Source organism: Alligator sinensis, unplaced genomic scaffold (assembly GCF_000455745.1).
Source record: "Alligator sinensis unplaced genomic scaffold, ASM45574v1 scaffold312_2, whole genome shotgun sequence".
NCBI classification, from domain to species: domain Eukaryota; kingdom Metazoa; phylum Chordata; order Crocodylia; family Alligatoridae; genus Alligator; species Alligator sinensis.
In genome coordinates this window covers 81,285-101,995 of record NW_005842274.1, presented here as the reverse complement: position 1 = coordinate 101,995, position 20,711 = coordinate 81,285, and the positions used below count along the sequence as shown (strand labels likewise).

Below are 20,711 nucleotides of genomic sequence, written 5' to 3'. Positions count from 1 at the left end.
GAAATTCTTTTTAGTGTGTGATTTCTTTTACATGAACAGGAGTTCTTCACATTAATGCACAGCTCTTCATTGTGAATGTGGCTATTGTGGAGCAGCACATAAAGTTCACAAGCTCAGAATCTTCCACGTCTCTTCAGGCTGCATGTGTACCCTGTTCCTTCACAGTGGTAAAAGTGACAGAGCATTCCCAGTTCATTTTCAATTCACTCTTACCACCCCTGGCAATAAAATGATACCTGGACTGTGACAGATGACATGTCAAAGTTTATTAGATCTGGCAGAATCTAAACCTTAGGGTTTACCCTACTCTTTCTGTAAAGGCCTCTAAATGATAAGTACATCAGATGTCCCTTTTCTGCTTTAGGGAGGATCACATTCACATAAATGTTCCAGTCTTCCTCCTCCCATATTTGGAAATAAAGCTTAAATGGCACCTGTATGGGCTGCCCATGAAGATAACTTCCAGCACTAAAGGCATCACCTGATCCAAACTACAACCAATTAAGACTATCCTCAGAAAGGGCCCTAGCAACCAGGTATACCTGGCAGCAGCAAGGAGAAGAAATGTCAGAGAATGCCCATAAGGCACCATGAGCTTCATCTTTAGCACCGAGGACATCAAAAACAACATCATCAGCATCAATCTTGTAAGGAAAAAACCCCTTGCAGTCTGCTTTGGATATCAAATAACACATCCATACCAAATAGAAACAAGATTTTGGAGCAACTGTTGTACCAATTGCATAAAGAGGATTTGAAGTCTGTTTTCCAACCCTCTTTCAGTTTCTGAGGGTTAGTAACATGGTACTGATGGAAGGAAAAAACACCAAGCAACAACAGTAGCGTCTTCATCACTGATGGGTGATTCCTTTCTGATGCAGAGATATGCATTTTGATCCTGCCTTCACCTTATTTTCAGAACAACCATCATCACCAGAACCATCCTGACAGTAGTTTTTCCTTTCCTCCTAGACCATGCCCCCAATCCCAGCTCTAATGGGAAGTTCTCTCCTAGGAAATGGGAACACCTCTGCAAATGGTATCCAAGAAGTACCCAGTGCTGAACCCACTACCACAGGACACCCATTATCTGGCCAAGACTCAGTAGTCTGCTGAGCATACTGGGTCTGCTGGGTCTTGCTCTTTTCTTCAATGGCAGATGCCCTGGGTCACAAAACAGGAGTCCAAGGGAACATGAAGAATTGATTGATATCCCCAGCTTTGCAATGCCCACCAAAATTGCCCACCAATGAACAAAGGCAATCTGAACCCTGCCAAAGGTCTTTGCCTCACCCTGGCTTTGCTTTCCCAACCACACAGTAAACGGGCAGTGCTATGTATCCCTGTCCAAGAGCTTCAGACATTTCTGTGTGCATCCCATCCTGAATGCTGAACATATTTTTCCACATATCCTTCTACCCAACTCATAGGAAGCCCCTTAGATGTGTGATGCAGCCAAATACTTATCAGAGATATACGGTATATCCCTTTCAAATGTTTCACAGCACAAGGGATCTTGACCGACTGCCTCCTTACAGTAGAAGCACCTATCAGCATGGACATCTATGTCTACCTCTGCCTAGATGGCAGAGCTGATCAGGATCAGACCAGCTCGCCATAAAACTCCAGTAAGCTTCAATTACCTTTTCTCTTCTTGGCCAGACAAGCTTCCTGGCATGCCAGGGGTAAAAAAGTTGAGCTCAGGAGACGCAGGATACCATGACACCAAGAGCACGTTTACCTAAGGAAAGATTCTTTTCATGTCGCTTACTGATAAAGAAGGCAGTATGGAACTGGCCTCACATTATCAGTCCGCTGCCAGATTTCACCTGCAGCCCTTACAACTTCGGTTCAGGTCATTCTACCTTCAGTCCCTGCGAACTGTCTGATAAGCAAAACTGTTTTGATTCCATGTCATGTCCTCACGGCACTGACCTAGTGGTCTCACTTCAGCAACACCCAGAAACAGCTGATACTGTTGTCATCCAAAAGTATTTGGTACAAACGCATTCACGACAGAGTAGAATGTCCAACATTGTTCCCCAGTGGACACAAGGCTTCATATATGTCTTTGAAATCAAAACCATCAGGTTGGTTTATTTAGCATTCCTTCCTGTCTTTCAGCATCCTTTAGACCAGACCATGGCAGGTGACACATCAGCAATGTTGTTGTATAAGCAGTTGGAGAGGTCTTGCTTCCCCTTCTGTAGAAAGGTGATCAAGATGAGTTGGAACTGGTGCTGTCTATACATTGTAAGGCCTAGTAGCCTTGCGCCTGTCAGGAACAGGCCACAATTTGATAGATTTCTTGAGTAGTTGGTCTGTCACCAATTGAGCAGCTTCTGCTTGCGGAGGTTCATTGCCAAGTCAGTATTCCAAACAATGCAAGCATGAAACCAACAAATAAGCTTACCCATGTTCTTCCCTTATCTTCAGTCAGGCACAAGTAGTAACCACATACTCTGGATATAATCCAAGCTCTATAGTACATCATCAACAGGACTAAATCTTTCAGACTCTTCCCTTTGTCTGTTTCTGGTAGGTAGCCACTGATAATTGGCTACTCTTTTGGAACTGCAAGAGAACTGAAAGAGGTTCGTGCCCTCTTCAGCCTTCATGCCCCCGCAGAGGAGCATAAAGAAGCACTGGGCACTTGTCCAACTCTGACAGACAAGGCTGTTGAAGAGATTGTGAGCTCAGAAGCATCAGGCATTTGCAGTAGGATTTCTAGTGACTGCCACAGCTCACACAACCATGGTTACTGCACTAGGTTGTGAATCCTGCATAGCCTTATTATAGTCTGTATTGTTTACTAATTCAGGTCTAGACAGATACAGTGCAACTTGCATGAACTACTTCACAGAATTAAAAGTACCATTAATCACTTGAAGGCACACTCATAGGAAATATATATTTACAGCACATTGCTCAATTTGAAATGTGATGACACCTTTTTTTTATCTATGTGTGTGGATGTGAGTTTAACATTCATCATCTGTAAATTTCTTGACATTATCCTCTGTCCTAAATATGTCTGCCTCTTTTTGCCTATTATTTTATCGTGCTGCATTGAAGCAGCATTGGCCTGGACATAGCATCCTCTGCCTTGAGATAGTTGGCATCCAGCTGAATTGCATGAGAGCAGGGCACAAGGGTATCGGCAGGACAGACACGTGAACTCATGTGACATGCTTGTTCTTCTGGAAAGGACTGCATTATCCTTTCAACTCTTATACCCGTGCTCTCGCCCACACTCATCCCCCATGATCACATGTCTTCATTTACAATGGGAAAACTGTGCACATTACAATAAAGCTCGAAAACCCTTATGAATTAGTTTATATATTGTGCTAGTATGTAGTACACCAGCAATCAAAGGCTCTCTGTCAGCTCCTCTCAGCTCCCAAGCTGTTTAATTTTCAAAGTGTAAAGATCTGAAAATTTGTTTCAGAAACATAAACTAGGTTTCATGCATTAATTCATCGCTGTTTCATAAAATCAGGGTGGTATGCGTGTTACTTATGCTGCTGCTTTCCACAGGCACCTCTACTTGTTAAAATTCATTCTAAAACAGTAATAAAGAAGCAGTTGTTCCCACTATTAACCCTACTGTAGCTAGTAAAAAAATATTCCTAAATTCTTCACTGACTCAGTGTAAGGCTTAATTCCCTTCTATTAATGATGTCTGTACAGAGATAAAGTTCACCGTTAAACACTGTCCCAATCTCAATCCCTTATGTACAGTCCAGCGAAATCTTATACCTAAAAATAATACTGGCTAAAAGGTTAAGAGAAAAATTGTTTGTCTTGGGTCGGTAGACTTGGTGTTTTTATGATGTTTCTCTTTCTTAAGCGAACATTGGTAGAGAAGCAGAAGCTGTTGACACGACAGCACGAAGATGCAAAAGAGCTGAAGGAAAACCTGGACCGACGGGAGCGTATTGTCTTTGACATTTTGGCCAACTACCTGAGCGAGGAGAGTTTAGCAGATTATGAGCACTTTGTGAAGATGAAGTCAGCTCTCATCATTGAGCAGAGAGAACTTGAAGACAAGATCAAGCTGGGGGAGGAGCAACTCAAGTGTCTGACTGACAGCCTCCAACCCGAAAGGCTCAAATAAGAGGAGGAGGCCTGAACAGGAACTCAAAGGCTGGAGGGTTTGGCAAAGTTTCCAAATATGCAAGTACAAGCCCTGGCTTGTGCAGTAGGAGCCAGACAGAGGAAAAACAGCTCTGATGATAGCAATAACACTCTTCTTCTTTGGATGATGTATTTAATTTTTTAGACCTTTTTTAATGCCAGACTCTTCAACTTATTTGTTATTACTCAGCCTATAGAAAGTTCTGCAGAAGGCAGAGCAAGTAGATTCTAAGCTTCAAATTCAGTATATTGTGAAGTCTTGCAATAGTGCATGCAAACAATAATGGTTATTAGAATAAGGTGCAAATGCTGTCTGTTACCTTCAGATGCTGTACAGACTGTTGGGAAGCTCAAAAGCAAATGAATAGATAAACATCTGGGAACTCTCATGTCAGTAGATTTTTTTTCTCATCATATCAAAAAGGGAAACATCCTTTTTGGCTAGACACAGCTGTAAGCCCTTTTATATTGTTAGCGCAAATAATTTTTCTTACCAAATTATTTGACTTCCAAAATGGTATTGAAAATATTTTGCTAGATTTGGGTCACTTCATTTGTCACTTAAAAGTAGCTGGAAAATCTGCTTGCTGTTTTGGGTTTTCCCCTGTACAGCTATCATCTGTGAAATTAGTAACTAAGTAAATGGATGCTCTGCACTACCTTTTATTTACCTTCCATTTGCCTCACATTTTACATTTTTATGTAAATGATTAAGTTATATCCAGTTATGGCCCATGCAATGATTCCTTCTTCCCCCTCCCTTCCTTCACTAAATGATATATAAAAATCTTAGGCCATGTAAATACTGTGCAGTATTCAGAGTAACTCTGGTTTGTAACTGTGAACGTAGTTATTTTTTTCACTTCACATGAGGATAAATACACTTTAATGACAAGACATGATTCTTTGATACTGGGAGTGTTAGTAACGCTGCCGTCCAATGGAAACTCTGATAATTTCCAGTAACTGAAGCATCCAGAAGTGTTCTGTCTGAACACAGTCATAGGATTAGTTGATTTGCTCTTCTGTGAGCACTATAGGACTGATCTCTGTATACGTGTTATTATCTATATTAAGATACAGTTTTATGAGCAAAGGGAAATCTTAGCTTCATGTATATACCATTTAAGTTATATAAAGGAAACCTTTTATCTCTGTTTTTAGGCAAACAAATAGATTCCCAAACAAGAAACCATTTTTAAGGCTTATGTGACTACCAGGCAAACTTTTTGAACAGTAAAAGTTGCGGGGCATAAAAAGAATGAGATCAGTCAACATCTTATACCATCTCTAGAGTATTGCCATGTACAAGAGGCTCTTTGTCGTCTTATCAGAATCCCCTTCTTCCAGGGAGCAAAGGGCCAGAGAAGTATTGGTCAGTGACTGACTTACAAGTCAGAGAGTTGGCACAAGACCTTCTGTTGAAAACCAAGCCCTTTACAGACAGATAAAATGCTAAAAGAACTATTTTTCTCTTTTATAATACACTAATTCATATACCCCAGGCCAGGTCTTCAGTTGGTATAAATCAGCACATCTCTGTTGTAGTCAAATGGCACTACTGACTCACCTGAGCTGAGGATCTAGCTTCTGTTTCGTCACCCAGGTGAAAAATGTAGATGTTTGACATCATTCCATAATTAATATTTGCTGCTACGTTAATTCATGCTAGGCAGGTGATTCTTTTTGTCCGTGGACCCATTTCTCAGCCATGACAAACCCAAAGCTAAATAATTCCCAAATAAATTATGTTTGTCTTTAGTCAAGAGTAGCATGCATTGTTTTACCTGTGGCTTTTAAAAAAAAATTACATATTGTGGTTACTCTGAAGTGCATATGTGAAATGTGAATAATAATATAATTCCAATGTGTGTGTATACAGTACTTTGATTTAGATTTTTCTTATGAAAATAGCAATACTGAGAGTCTTATGTATTATCCTTTTCATAATGCAGTATATAGTCACGGTTTCCTCCTCTTTCCTCTTTTTAAATTGTGCTGAAAATCTTTTTTGGTGGGACCAAAAGATGGTTGCCACCAAATGTTATATATACATCTGTAAATAGCTGTGCTGTTGCTTTTAAAAAATCTGGTGCTAATGTTTTGCCTTTGACTTCTTTAGGTGATGGTTGTTTCTACACCTTGCATCCTTCCCAATTTTAGATCTCTTTGTAGAGTGAACAATTACTGTCAGGTTTCTCCACTTGTTTGGTTTCTGCAGCCCAGAGTAAAAATATGTACAGTTTTCCTGATTGATACTTAACACTTACCTACTGACAAATGGTATTGGTTGACTTTGGGGAAAATAAACTGTATATTTCAAGATACTGTGTTTATCATTCATTTTCTGTAATTTACCATGTAGGTTTTATCCTGCACTTGCCATTTAACTTCTAAGAAGGAAAGCTGGAATATTTATTATGCCAGTTTAATTAACTGTTGGTCAAAAATAGGATTTTTTTTTTGTTGCAAATTACTTTAAATTTAGATGAATTAATTAATCTGTCCCACATCTTGAACAGCAGCAGTACAGATATGGTTGCTTTCTCTGTTATGTGGATGAAATACTGTATATCAATAAGAAAGGGTTAGAAGAACCGTCAAGAGGTTGAAGGAAAACCATTCAGTCCCTTTTGCTGTTTAATCTTTTAAGTGCCTGCTTTTATGTTTCTCTCTTCCCTGTTCTCCTAACTTTTTTTCCATTCCTGCCCCAAAGAAAGAGACGCATAGAAAAGAAGCATAGAGAACTCAGCATGGACAATTGAGTTAAATTGTCCTCCTTTATTTTATGTTTAGAGTATTATCTCATGTGGAAATGTCAGGTTGACTAACTTTTGTCGTGGACAGCCAGCAGTTTGTGGTAGCCTTAAACTCTATTTGCCCATGTAATCCTAGGTGTGAAAATGATGTGAAATACCAGTAGTAAAGGTAAGGAGAGGGAAGGAGGTGTTCCAGGGACTGGGAGGGCTCCATCCTTCCTTCCTTCCTTAACAATATCTTAATTCTCTCCCTAATAATATCTTACTCCCCTCCTTTATTTTTTGTCTCTGTCTTGGTCTCTTGCTCCTTCTCTACCCCCACCCCTCCCACACACAGTTTTCTTAAGGCTCAGGCTGGCAAATACAGGAGACTATCAGTCTACTCCACTAGAAATGTACTTTTTTTCCAAATATCTTCTGCCAAATGAAAATAGGCTTTATAATGTCTGTGTTTAGGTGACTGAACATATGAAGAGTTCATCTGTGCTGCTGAGTATCATGCACTGCTCCCTTTTGCCTGAGCAATACTTTTAGATTATTTTGTACATACTTCCGTCCTTGCCTCAGATTTTAAACTTGTCCCTGTTTTCTCATTATAGATGTAGTCTTCTAGTAACTGTCCATAGCCAGCAGGGCCTCGTAAAACACTGCCTCTTGCTTTGTAGAGTGGCGTCACGTGTTAGAGAAGTTCCTGGGATTAAGATAATTGAGGGATTTTCAAATAGGTCTTTTAGGTAATAAATTGTGCCTTTGTTACATGTCTGGTCACATCTGACTATGCTGTGGCTACTACCCTGGTTTAAAATTGCAGCTAAAACTACTGTACTGGACAGCTGACATGTAATTGGCATCATAGTAAAGGCAACCATCTCATTCTTCTACCATACTCCCAATCTGTCACTTCAGCAAGCACAAACATCCACAACCCAGAAGTCTGCACAAAGTTGAGCAAGTTGTGAGACTTTGACTAGGTTTTTTGCACATGCTTGTAGATAAGCAAGTTTAATCACTAAGGCCATGTTCAGATGTGCAGGGGTGTGTGCTTACAGCAGCACAATAGTAGGAGTAACAGTACAAATTTGTGCTGTTACTTTATGCTGCAGCACATGCAACTGCATGTGCGCTTTGGTGAGGGGCAAATTGTCTTGCCTCGGGCAAACTGACTTTTCCCTGCTCCTCCCAGCCCCCAGCTCCCAGCATGCTGAAGCAACCAGGGCACAAATGAAAGAATAGAGATGCCAGAGCATCTCCTTGGGGAACCAAGCTTCCATTTGTTCCAGCACGCACTATTGTAACATGCACTGTGCTGCTTTTTTTCTTGGTGTTTTTTGTTTGCTACCAGAAAATTCTGGTATCCGTTTTTGCCCCTGTGCCACAAATTTGCAGCACAGGGCGTGTTTTAATGTTTCAGGCACGCAGTCTGTGCCACCACAAAGCATTTGTGGTGCTACAAACTGCCCTTGCCTGCATGTCAGGATGCAGCATAAGAGTCCATCTTGATCACGAAGGACTTTTCCTCATGCTGTTGCTCCCTGCCTCTGTGGTTGAGGTCTGGGTATAAGAACATGGACCCAGTCTCGTACTCTCAAGGCACCTTCCCCACTACCCACAAGGAACCATGGCACACAAAACTATCTGATTCTAAAGTATTTGGACAGGAGGTTGGGGAAGGGCTGGTTGCTGGTGTGGCTCTAGGAACTAGAAAATGGGAGTATCCAGGTAAGAGCCAAGGCATGGGCGACTGGTGCCACCTGAGTAATGGGGGGCACGTGCCCGGCAACTAGTCAGCAAATGGTGGGGGGGAGGTCCCCCCCACAATCAATCATGCCAACCAGCAGGGGAGGTGCCAGTGGCGCTCCCAGAAGTGCCAGCGGCACTTCACGTGGCTCCCCCACTCCCTGGCCAGCACTTGCAGGGGGGGCACTGGCACTCCTGCCTGCCCCCGCCACCCATCGCCAAAGTGGAGAGTGCAGCCTGTCAGGGGGTGCACTAGTGCTCTCAGGGTGTGCACATACACCCTCTATACATTGCCACTGGGCCAAGGACCAGGAGCCAAGAAAGAAAATGGGCAAGGAAACTGGGAATCAGATGAGGCAATGCAGAACTAAAAGCTAAAGCAACAAAGGAATTCTAGGTTTTTCAAGTCAGAAGGGACCACTAGGTCATCTAGTTTTACCTCATAGGAAACTGGAACTGGCTGGAAAAAGCAATGGGAAATGGGAAAGAGATTACAAACAGCCACAGGCGATGCATAGAGAGTGCACGTGCAACCCCTGAACGTGGCAGTGCACCCCCTACAAAAAGGTGCTGCCAACACTGTTGGCAATGCCTGCATGTAGTCTGCAATACCCGCTGGCCACTGCCGATGCTTCCGGCGGCATCTGCGGGTGGTCGCCTACCCCTGGTCAGCGCTGGCAACCTCCTCCCCTCCTGCCACCGACAGCACTGGCAGTGTCTGCAGGAGCTCCCCTGCTTACCGCCACTGCACTCCTGCTGCCGCCACGCTCCCACTGCTGCTGCACCCCTCCAGCTGTCGGGGGCACACGTTATTCATGCAATGAGCCTTGGAAGGGAGGTGTGAGCTGAGAGCTGCTAGGAATGGCAACAGGAACATTGCCCTCTAGGTAAATTACTGCAAGCTAAGGGGGAAGAAGAGAGAATAGGGCAAGAAGCCAGGATGGGGGTATGACTGGTTGGGTAAGAATCCTGGGAGTGGGAGGTGGAGAAGAGACCGCGGGAATGGCTGGAAGAGTTTGTGCCAGCAGAAAACATTCCACATCAGGCCCTGCTATGGGAACCCAGGCTTTCCAAGTCTCAAGTCTTCAACTAATATAAAAAACCCACTAGCAAAGTGTCTCAACTTCCCCTAGTGTCAATCCACAATGGAAAATAACCTACAACTGCTATTGTCTATGCCATTAATTCAAGTGACAGGTCTGCATGGAGAATCAACCCTGCTGACATCCTAGGTAGGTGCTAATATGATGCTACATGTTAGGGATTTATCTTTCCAAATGTGCTGTTTTGTTTGTTTGTGCAACTTCCTAGCCTTAAAAAACAGTCACACAAAACTGCATTAAAAGTCCATCTTTAAAGTTACAGAGTACAGCACTCAACAACTAGGAAATGCCAGAATTGGGGCTGCTGTGTATTTTTAATTCAGTTTCCCTTGCGTGTTTGCAGTATGGTAGTCTTTAACTTGCATAATCATATACAATTTTTTCAACAGGTCCACTCCTTCATTCAGGGCATGCGATGGAGCATGCTTGAGGATTGTTGCAATACCTAACTTTTAGGCACCTAGGCTCCCTGTACAATGCATGAAAAAAGAAATCTCAGAATAAAATTCATGAAAACTAGTGTGCTGAGCTAGAATCTAGCTAAGCCAGTCAACTGCAGGCATAAGAAGTGTGTCTTAAATCCTGGTCATTTCTGCAGCTGAGGGGCCTCTCTTAGTGGTGGAAGATGTGGATTTGAACCACCTGAGACTAAGGAAAGTACTAAACTCAGGTCTCCCACACAGTGGATGAGTGGTCTAACCACTGAGCTGTTGCATATACCATGATTGTTGTTATGAAAAAAATTGCTTTTCTATGGAACTATTGCTGCTAGCTTTGCTATGCAAACAACTATTTAGCCTCTAAGACAAGATAGGTAGATGAATGCCTCATTTATAAATCTTCATAGGAGCTTAGAGTGGAGTTCATGTCTGGCTTGTTGCTCAGCACTATGAAGACTTGAGGCATTTATGGGCTTGCAAAGAATTTTAGGCTATTGAGGAACTTTAGGATATTGAAAACTAATGCAGTTTGGACAAATCAACTCCAATGTTGCACAGCAGCTGAGTAGGAGCTTGAGGGGTCACAATTTAGGACTTAGGCACCTAAGTTCCTAAGTCCCTCTTTGGAGCCAGTTTGGTTTATAATGAAGGGCCACCAAAACTTTTCACTGGTTGTCACTAATTGTGTGTTCCTCATTTTCTGGATGTCTGAATGACGCTTGAGGGTCTGACTCATAGAAGTACTAAGCAGTCTCCAGAGAAATTGAACACAGTGGGAGCTGGGATTTGAACATAGATAGTGCTATTGAATACCAAGTATTGTGCAAATGTGCCACCCAGAATTAGTGTTTACTTTTGGCCTTAATCTCCTCAGGCCTCAGTTTCCTTTCCCCTTTCCCTTTAGCGATAATATTCCAATTCCCTTTTCCTTGGGGATAATAACAACCCTGCAGGTCCCAGGAGCTTTGAATGTAATGAACGTTTGTAAAGACTTTTGATAAAACAAGAGATGAGCATTGTCACAACCCAAAGGGTGTGATTTTTGTTTTTGTGTGCTTCGGCACTGCTAAATTGTCCCCGCTAAATTGTAGCTTCTTTGCACGGTGGAGTTTTCTGCTGCAAAAGAGAACCCCGGTGCAAGGGAGAATTTCCCGCCAATTTGAAGCTTTCTTTGCAGGGTGCATTTCTTTGTTGCAGCACAGAAATGCTCGTTGCAAAGAGTTCCCGCCATTTGTATGCTAATTCGAGTCCCTTTATTGGCCAGTTCTAAATTATTCACACGTGGCGGCTAGTGACTGGCTTGCTAGCCGTATAAAAGGCTTGAGTGGTTTCCGCCCAAGTTGGAGGACTCCACGAACAAGGGAGGAAGAGACTTCACGCTGTGTGAAGATCTCTAAGCACTGCGGATCCTTACGGACCCAATGCATTTCAAGCAGGCAACAGAGTTCTGACCACCCTGTAGCCTCTCCCCGTCGCCGATAGATTCCTAGACGTATCCCTTCCCGCACGCAAAAGAACTGGACCCACGGAGCCTAACAAACTTCGTGAGAATGAGTGAGCAGAAAGACCCACGGAGCCTAGCAAACTTCGTGTGAGTTTATTCAGAGTTTTTCCGGACGAGTACTTTCTTCGGCTAACACAACGGGCTCACGTGTTCAGAGCCTTCAGCCGGATTGGGCTAGAGTTCACGAGTCTAGAACTCTTGTCCGCCTCTCTTCTTTCCTGTCTGTAACCACAACTTAGGCAAGTTTTCAGCCTCCTCCACTGCCATCTTGGTGTAAGTAAACAATCTTTAAAACTACCGATACGCGTCTGTGCCTAATTCCAGCTCGAAGGCCTTCCCTCTCTGACCCGGCGTGCCCGGGCTGCTGGCCACAGCCCGCGTGCAGCGCGAAAAGGGCTCGGGTCGCTCCCGGCCCGCACAAGCATAATAGAAGGAAATTACTGCATTTACTTGAATCAAAGATGACCCTGAATTTAAGATGACCCCCCCATAATTAGATTCTATACATTAAAAGTTCATATATTTTTTATAATTTTCCATGTATAAAATCTAATTACTGTAGGGTCATCTTTAATTCATGCCCTGCACTGCTACAGGAAGGCAGGTGGTGTGGGGAGCTCAAACATCTGCTTCCTCCCTCCCTTCCCCAACCTCTGCTCTATGCTGGCAGACTCCACCCCTGTTCTAGCTGGGGCACTGAGCACAGCCCCAGTCCAGCCCCCATAGCAGTTGTGCAGGCTGTGTTGCTGCTGCAGGGCCAGGCTGGGGCCCTGCTCCGTGCCCCAGGCAGCAGTGTAGGTGGAGCCATCAGGAGGAGAGAGAGAGCCAGGCAGGGGAGCAGAAGCTGCGTGGGGGGGAGATGAGAAGAGGCTTCAACTGGGAGATGTGGAGTGCAGAGGCAACAGTTGTCCCCCACATGCCTGCCTCCTCCCACTGCCCTCATACTCTAAATGGGGGTGGGGGAAGCCTCCTCTTAAAATCAAGAAAATACAGTCATATTTCTGTCTTCAAAGCAAAGGTTGAGTAGTGTGTAGTAAATATGGAGCCACACATTGATCAATGAGGATATAATAGAGTAGTTGCTCATTAGGTTAGGCAGAAGGTGGGGCAGAGAGAGATGTTAGAGACAAACTGGTTCAGAAGGGCGTAAGATTTTGCGACAGCCTACTTTGTTAGAAGTTTTGAAGCAGGCGGTTGCCTACAAAAACTTATGCCTCTCTGAACCAAGTAGTCTCTAAGGAGCCCCCTCTGCCCTGCCATCTGCCTGACCTCAGGCTAATATGGAGTTAATAGAGTATTGAGTAAATACAGTCCATCCTGTGTACTGGGTGAAGTTTTGTTGCAAGCATTGTTTAAATGGACGCTCATTTATGTTTAAGTGAGCATGAATGAGCTGCTTATGTTCATCTCCATTTCCTCAGGCATCTCCATTTTTATTTTGCCCCATCATGTTGTTTTGTTCCCCCCATTGCATCTTAAGAGCACAAAGTATAGCATTACCTCTTAGGGCACAGAGGTCAACCAAATTAAGGTTGTAATAACCTTAAGCAGTAAGGTTCTGTGCCTACACCCATGTTTGCAGAATCAGGCTCTTGAACTTTAAGGTCAGTGAGACGGGGATATTTTTTAATCTACCTATGTCTCATACAGTCAGCTGTACATAAATAATAGTAATACATAATGATAATGCAAGTAAATTACTATAAAATTGACACCCGTTTCAATTAATACTTCAGAAAATGAAAGTTTTCGCTGATTTTATCACCTTAGAGAGATGTTACTTAATTTAAAATGGGTTACACAAAAAATACCTTACAAAACACACAGTTTCTGGCATGGATGTTTTGTGCTTTATCTTCATTTTAGAGTCTTTCTCTATGACTCAAGCATTAGGTTTCAACACAGCGTGTTTCTTTTACTAGCATTTAGGCTTCCAGAAATACAGATGGAACAAACTGTTAATTGATTACTGGAATAAGCAATGGAAGATAGCATAATTTACTTTGGGTGTTTACATGTGTAGATACAGGTCAATGAAAACGAACTTGTAACCACTCCTAAGAGTGGCTGTTCCAGGAACCCTGATATTCAGAACTAGTTCCACCAAGATGTGGAAGATAATCAAATATGATGATGAAAGCGGTCAAATTCTTCCTCAGCCAATAGAAGGATGACATCTGACACCGAAGAAGGGGAAAACTTAGAGGGAATACTCAAATGATCTTCAAGGGATGCTTTATAGATGCACTGAAGAAAAAAATACATTTCATCATTGCCCTCACTCCCCTTCTCTCTCTTCATGTGCACATGAAAAAGGGAAAAAATATCCTACTCTATACCATATAATTTTAAGCTTCTCCTTGGAAAGACTCCATCCATACATCATAACACTTTGTTATTAGAGCTACCTTGCAAAAGTCTATCTAACTAGTCTTTGCTGGTGAGCTGGTATGTGTGTGTGTGTGTGTGTGTGTGTGTGTGTATGTGTATATATATATATGTATGTGTATATATATACACACACATAGAGAGAGTGAGAGAGAGAGATGGATCCAAGGCAGTCACACTCCCCACCCTGTTCAATTCCTGCTCCACTGAAAGTTTAAAACCAACTGCCTGGCAGGGCAGCAGCATTTCTATTGAGGCAGCAGTGAGAGAGTCAATTGACTTCATGATTAATTATAACCTACCCGATTCCTTCTAAACTCTTCATTCCACCGTGTTAACAACGCTGTCTCCTGTTTAATTGTCTTGATGTCCCACCCAGAAACCTAACCTTTCTTCTGCAATTCTGCTGTCCATTAGGAGCTCTGAATAATGTAGCTACAATTTCACAGTCTTGCAGACTGTTTTTACCCGTAGCTAAAAAAAACAATAACTCGGGTGTGGAAGCATTAACTCATGTGAACATTAACTGAGATGCGGAAATAACTTTCAGTGAAGTATTGGATGTACTGGCAAGATGATCAAGAGGACTAGATTTGGGTTTATGAATCTGAAAATGATGTATATTTTATTTTAATGACTACAGCACTAATGAAACATCTTTGAGTTATTTTTTACTAGTTTGTTGTGGCTTTTTATATATAATATGGCAAATTAATGCACATTCCAATAAAAATATACTTGTTTTTCCTTCGATCTTAAACTGAATAAAGCAGCCCTGGCCCCCTTAGCATATTAGTAAGGCTTCTAATTTCATTTTAGCCAGAGAAAAATGGATGCTGTGTTTATATGCAGGGATCCTGGTTTTCTCTTACAAAAATCCCCAATTTTTCAGGTTAAAAAAAGTATCCCAAAATCCACATTTTACTGTGATCAAAATGAAACATCACTACATATATACTATTTGAGCTGGTCTAATAAAAGAGATCAGATTTACCCAAAGAACCTTATCTTCCAAAGTCTTTGGTTTCCAAGATACACCTCCTTCCCCTGCATCCTGTAGGTACTGCCTTTGGATCTGCCCTGCAGATGTGGGGCTTTGGCAGCTCAGGGTTTGCTGACTGTGTATACTCTCCCCATGTTGCCATAGGGACAAGTATCAGCTGTAAGCACTTCTCAAGCAGCTGCAGTGGCAGGTCCTACAACTTCTGACCCAGGGTAGGTCATGCTGGCCTGCAGCCAGAAAAGGTTACCTATTCTGGTCTAGAAGGCTACCTTCTCCTCCTCATTTATCATATACATCTTAAATGATTAACAACATCACAGCCTTATGCATGTTGGTTATCCTACCTTCTGCCTGACTTCAGATTAACATGGGTAACTCACCAAATTACTAGCATGTCTTTATTTGTATCTTCAAATTGCATACGGCTTCCAAACACAGGTGTGAGCATAGCCAGAGCTTTGCAAAGTTTTCAAAATTCACCAACCTAGGAAGCAACTCTGTCCACCTATTTTTTTACCATAACAGTCCTAATAATGAGAAAGCTATCTGTATCACTAATCCAATACTACATATATCCATGGGCAGATCTAGGATTTTGAGGAGGGTATAGATGACATGGTGCATTATCACATATAACCAGGGATCCTGGTTTTCTCTGATTTAAAAAAAAAATCCCAATTTTTCAGGTTAAAAACGTAACCCAAAATCCACATTTTTCCATGATTAAAATGAAACACCAGTAATACATATTATTATCACAGCTGATACTTGTCCCTATGGCAACATGGGGAGAATGCACACAGCCAGCAACCCCTGGGCTGCCAAAGCCCCGCATCTGCAAGCCAGATCCAAAGGCAGTACCTACAGGATGCAGGGGAAGGAGTTGTATCTTGGAAACTGGAGACTTTGGAATGAAAGGTTTTTTGGGTTAATCTGATATCTTTTATTAGACCAACTCAAATAGTTGGAAAAATTCTTCTTTGCAAGGTTTTTTGTATAAAAATCCTTCGTCAGGCTGAGGAAGCATCTGCAGTTGGTGTGTGTTCTTCCTTGATGGAAGGAATAGTAAAGAAGCCAGAGGCTGGTATGGATGCAAGAAAGCCAATCAATGAAGAGGTAAATTGAGGAGCCAGCGGATGAAAGACAGGTTGGGGGTGGGGAGGGGAATGAGTGTAGTTGGTAAGTAGTGGAGAGGTACCTGGGGAGTCAAATGTTAGGCAGGTTATACTGTGTCATAAATCCAATGTCTATATCTAGTCCATGTTTTTTGTATTCAGGAGCTTGATGAAGTGAAGTTTGTAGGCGCGTCTGTGAAAGGTGTTTTGTAAATTCCCTTTGAGGATTAGAACTGAGAGACTGGAGAAAGAGTGGGTTTTTTTGTGAGAAACGTGCCCCCACAGGTAAATGAATATTCTTCTCTGATAGATTTTCAGTGTGCATGCATTCTGGTATGCAGTTTTCTAAAGACTTTGAAAAGTATTTAGCAGTCATAGTGGACAAGCAAATGAACATAAGACGATAAATGCTAAGGTGGACTAGAGTTTTCTATACAGCCTAATAATGGAATACAACTTCTTGTTCTGGTGTTGATGTTGTCAATATTGTTGAAAATTTGGAGAGGGTACAGAAAAGACCATTACATGATAGGAGGTGGTAGAGGGAATGCCTCCCCATGACAGAATTAATTGATTCAATGTGCTTAGTCAATCAAACTGAAGATAGGGGTGACTGAATTATAGTGTATAATATCTTCAGAGGGAGAAAATGCCAGGCACTTAGAGATTCTCTAATTTCAAACAGGAAGGTATAAAAAGAACAAATCGCTGAAAACTGAAACCAGGCAAATTTAAAATTTGAAATCATGCCATAAAGTATAACAGTGAGGGTGGTATTCGTTGGAATGAACTAATGTGGGAATGTGTGAACATTTCAGGCTGCATTTTGTGCTGGCATTGAAGACATCTGTGCATGACTACTTTTATTGTGAAGAAGCTGCTGCACATCAGCTTCCACACGGCTTTGGACAGAACAGGACCTTGATCCAATGGCAAGGAAACCAAGACAACTGGGGATCTCATTCAGCTGCATAACTTAGAGCCGGGCAGGTGTATTATAGTGGCAACCTGTACTCACCATGTCACAGCGCAGTCAAAGAATATATGTGGCTTTTCAGGAGGGAAACCATTGCCATCTGCTATCTTCATCACATCCTGGTGATGCTGCCAGTGCTTGGTCCACAACTGCTTATTCATCAGTGTTACCCCTGCTTATTTCATAGCTAAACTTCCCTGAAGGTCATTCCACTATTCACCACCTGGGGATGCACTGGGTAGCAGCACAGGGTTTGATTTTAACCTCTTTTCCACAGGGTTGGATTTTAAGCCCGCCAAAGTTTGGGATTGCATGATTAAAGTGTCTGTGGTTACCATAACTCTCTTCCTGTATCTGACTGGATGCAAGGACTTTCATTTTATGAACACATATACAGGTGCAAGGTTTGACTTCTGACAAATATTTGTATTACTAATTTTGATTTTACTTTTTAATATTAAGTACATGATGGCAAGTCATAGTTGACACTAAGCTTGAGTAGAGCAACAGGTAAAAAATAACTTCTAGCATGATTTCAGGAAACAAGTTTGATACAACTCCTAAATTTCAAGTCCAGCCTAGGCTTTCTAAACTATTCCTTTGTTGTTTAAAGCACAGTAGTTAGAGCTAGAGAGGAAATTTGGCTACTAGCACTGACACTCAACCCCCAAGACTGTTATGTGAACTTGCATCAGATTTGTATCTTCATGAAAGCCTTATTGTAACCCCAGCTACTGCTTTAAAATTGCCCTGTGCAAATATAACTTCGCTTCAAGTGTGCCAAACTTTGCCATCCAGGAAGCATTGCCATAAGGGAATAACAGAGAGCTACACACCCTCCACAAGATTGACAGTGTTATCTTCCAATCAGCCTTTATGAGCTTTGTAAATAACAGGTGTTGCATTTTGGCACGTATAAAATAAAGCATGCTGCTGGCATTTGGGTGAATTTTGATCTACAGTAATTGCCATGTACTTAATGTTCATACACTTTAATCATGCAATTCCTAGCTCTGAAGGGCTCAAAATCCAACTGGAATGGTGCATACATTTCTATACCCTGACCATTACACTTTTTTGCCTAATTTCTAATTTTAATTTGCCTGGTTTCACATAGGTTTCCTATTGGAATGGCACATTGACATTGCCCCCAATCCAGCTATAAGCTTGCTTTATAAAACCACAGAGGGTTGAAATCTTGAGAGAATCTTTTTTTTTCCAGGCAGCGTTTTCTATTTATTTCTTCCCATTCCCTTTTATATGAATAGCTGCTTTTCTTATAAATGTTATTAGCAGTGAATAACAAACCTTAAGTCAGTGTCCACGTAGTGGAAAAGACGCTATAAGAGGTAAGACACTGAAATGTAGAAAAATGACTTGACAATACATAATGACAACTGAGATGTGATGTTGATACTATCCTTCCATAGGCTTGGATTTTCAGCTTGCTCTAGTACATCTGTAAATCTGCAGGCAGTGTTGCATTGTCTAGAAATCTGCTTAATATTGAAAAAGCTTGTATCTGATCTTAGAAATCTTTTGTGTGAATGTGTGAGTAGGTGTGGATATCCTCTGATCTATTATTTGCGACCAATTTCTTGCTAAGCCAATGTACAAAATTTCCTAGTTTTTGATAGATCCTATAATTAGGAGCAGCAGCTGGGGTTACTTTCATGAAATAACTGGCTAGAACATGTCCAAACTTATTTCAGGAGCAGTTAGTGTAGGGGACACATCTAGATAACATCATTGCTCCAAAGATCTGATGACTGAGAACAAAGATTTGTCCATAGTACTTAGACTCAGCAAATACCTAAATCTGCTATTTACATTCTTTTAGGCTAGTCATTTTCTATCTTGGCAAGTTTTATTCTGGTATGACAGCATTTGAATATATACAGAAAGAGAAATGATATGCAAATGTTTAATGTCTGGGTGCCTGAAGCCTCACCTCTCAAAGGAACTGGATGTTCAGAAATGCTGAGCACTTTCTCACTAGACTGATATTGCCCAAGCTTGAAAATTCAGTCCGTAATCATGCTTAATAGGTATTATGTCTCAAAGATGGACCTAATCTCCTGAGGTTAGTCTAAAGATATTACTCATGGTCCTTTGTAGAGCCCTTTCCAGTAACATCCATAAAGCTAGCAACCTTTTTTAAAAGAAAACTTCCAGTTTTCCTTTAATGAAAGGTTAGATGTGTTAACAAAAGGCTTAGGCGTGGTCCCCTGTACCCCTTTCATCCATAATGCCAACCTCCCAGGAAGGGCTGGTGACTGGAAATACCTCTACCTGGTTTATAAGAATGCAAAGATCCTAATGTATCTGACAGCCAGTAGCCCTGGGGATCTGAAAAAGGGTTGTCTAGATGTATATGCTGAAGGTAACATATTCATATTATGGCATGTATTTTTGGAGAGGTAAGATTCTGGGTATGACATGATTCACAAAATTCCCACATTCAGTTATCTACAGGCAAGTATTAAGGTAACTACCTACTTTACAAGTGTGTACAGTATGCAAGGAAAGCACCAGTGGCAACGTGTAGGGCATGCACAGGGGTGCACATGCACCCCCTGAGAGCCCTGGTGCACCCCGTCACAGTAGTGTTCCCCGCTTAGGTGGCGAGCAGGGGAGGCAGGCGGGAGTGCTGGTGCTCCCCCTGAGAGCACAGCTGGGGAGTGGGGGTGCCAGGAGAAGTGCCGCTGGCAGTTCTGGGCTGTGTTCCCTCTTAGACCCAGCTTAGAGGGAACACTGCTTCTGGGTCAGTGTGTGTGACCAGCCACAAGGGGACCCACCTCCTCCCTCCCCCCAGTTACTGACTGGCCACTGGGGTGGGGGTGGGGGGGCAAGTTTCCCCCCTGACGCAGGAGACACCAGTCACCTATGGAAAGCACAGTCATTTAGTGTACACTGTGTGATGGGCCTCTGATCGTTATACTAATAGAGAAACGTAGGAAGGTATAAGAGTAGGCAATGAGACAGTTACATACTTACAGAAAGTAATATATTTATTAACTCGCCTGTATTCACAAATACATGTATTTTACAGCCCAATGGACCCTAAATAAAAACCTTTTCAGAAGGCACATCTACACATGCTACTAATGCTATAAAGGTTTACTGCACAGTAAGCCTTCCCTGGGAGCATTTCTATATATGCTGCCTGTTGGGAGCAAATCTGCTCCCAATGGGAGCAGCCTGGTACAGGGCTGATCCCACCCTGCTCTAGCCCCTGCAGCAGCCAGGGGGAGCTCCAGGCTCCCCTGGGCTGCTAGGCCAGGGGCTGGCAGGGCGCACAGGGCTGGTCCCCATGCACACAGGGCCAGGAGACCGCTGCCAGCTGCAGTGGCAGCTGTCTCCTTGCCCTGTACACATTGGGAGAGGTTCTGATGCGCAGGGAGCTGAGAAAGAGCTGCCATTGTCAAGCTCTCCTGGCCCCTTGCACATGGGGACAAGCCCCATGCCCAGCGGGGCTTCCCCACACAGCTGGGGGCTGGCCAGGAGATGTCCTGTTTCTGGGGCAGCTCCCAGGCAGCCCCCGAT

At 42.6% G+C, this 20,711-nt stretch overlaps 1 protein-coding gene across 2 annotated transcripts in view; it reads left to right on the top strand.

The window, feature by feature from the left end:
- Positions 1-6,439, top strand: part of SHROOM2 (shroom family member 2) — a 150,031-nt gene extending 143,592 nt beyond the window's left edge. For both annotated transcript variants that reach the window (XM_025209247.1, XM_025209249.1), the window contains one exon: positions 3,854-6,439. In XM_025209247.1, the coding sequence (XP_025065032.1) occupies positions 3,854-4,120 (267 nt within the window). In that variant the 3' untranslated portion in view covers positions 4,121-6,439. The remainder of the gene's footprint in view (positions 1-3,853) is intronic.
- The last annotated feature ends 14,272 nt before the right edge of the window (positions 6,440-20,711 follow it).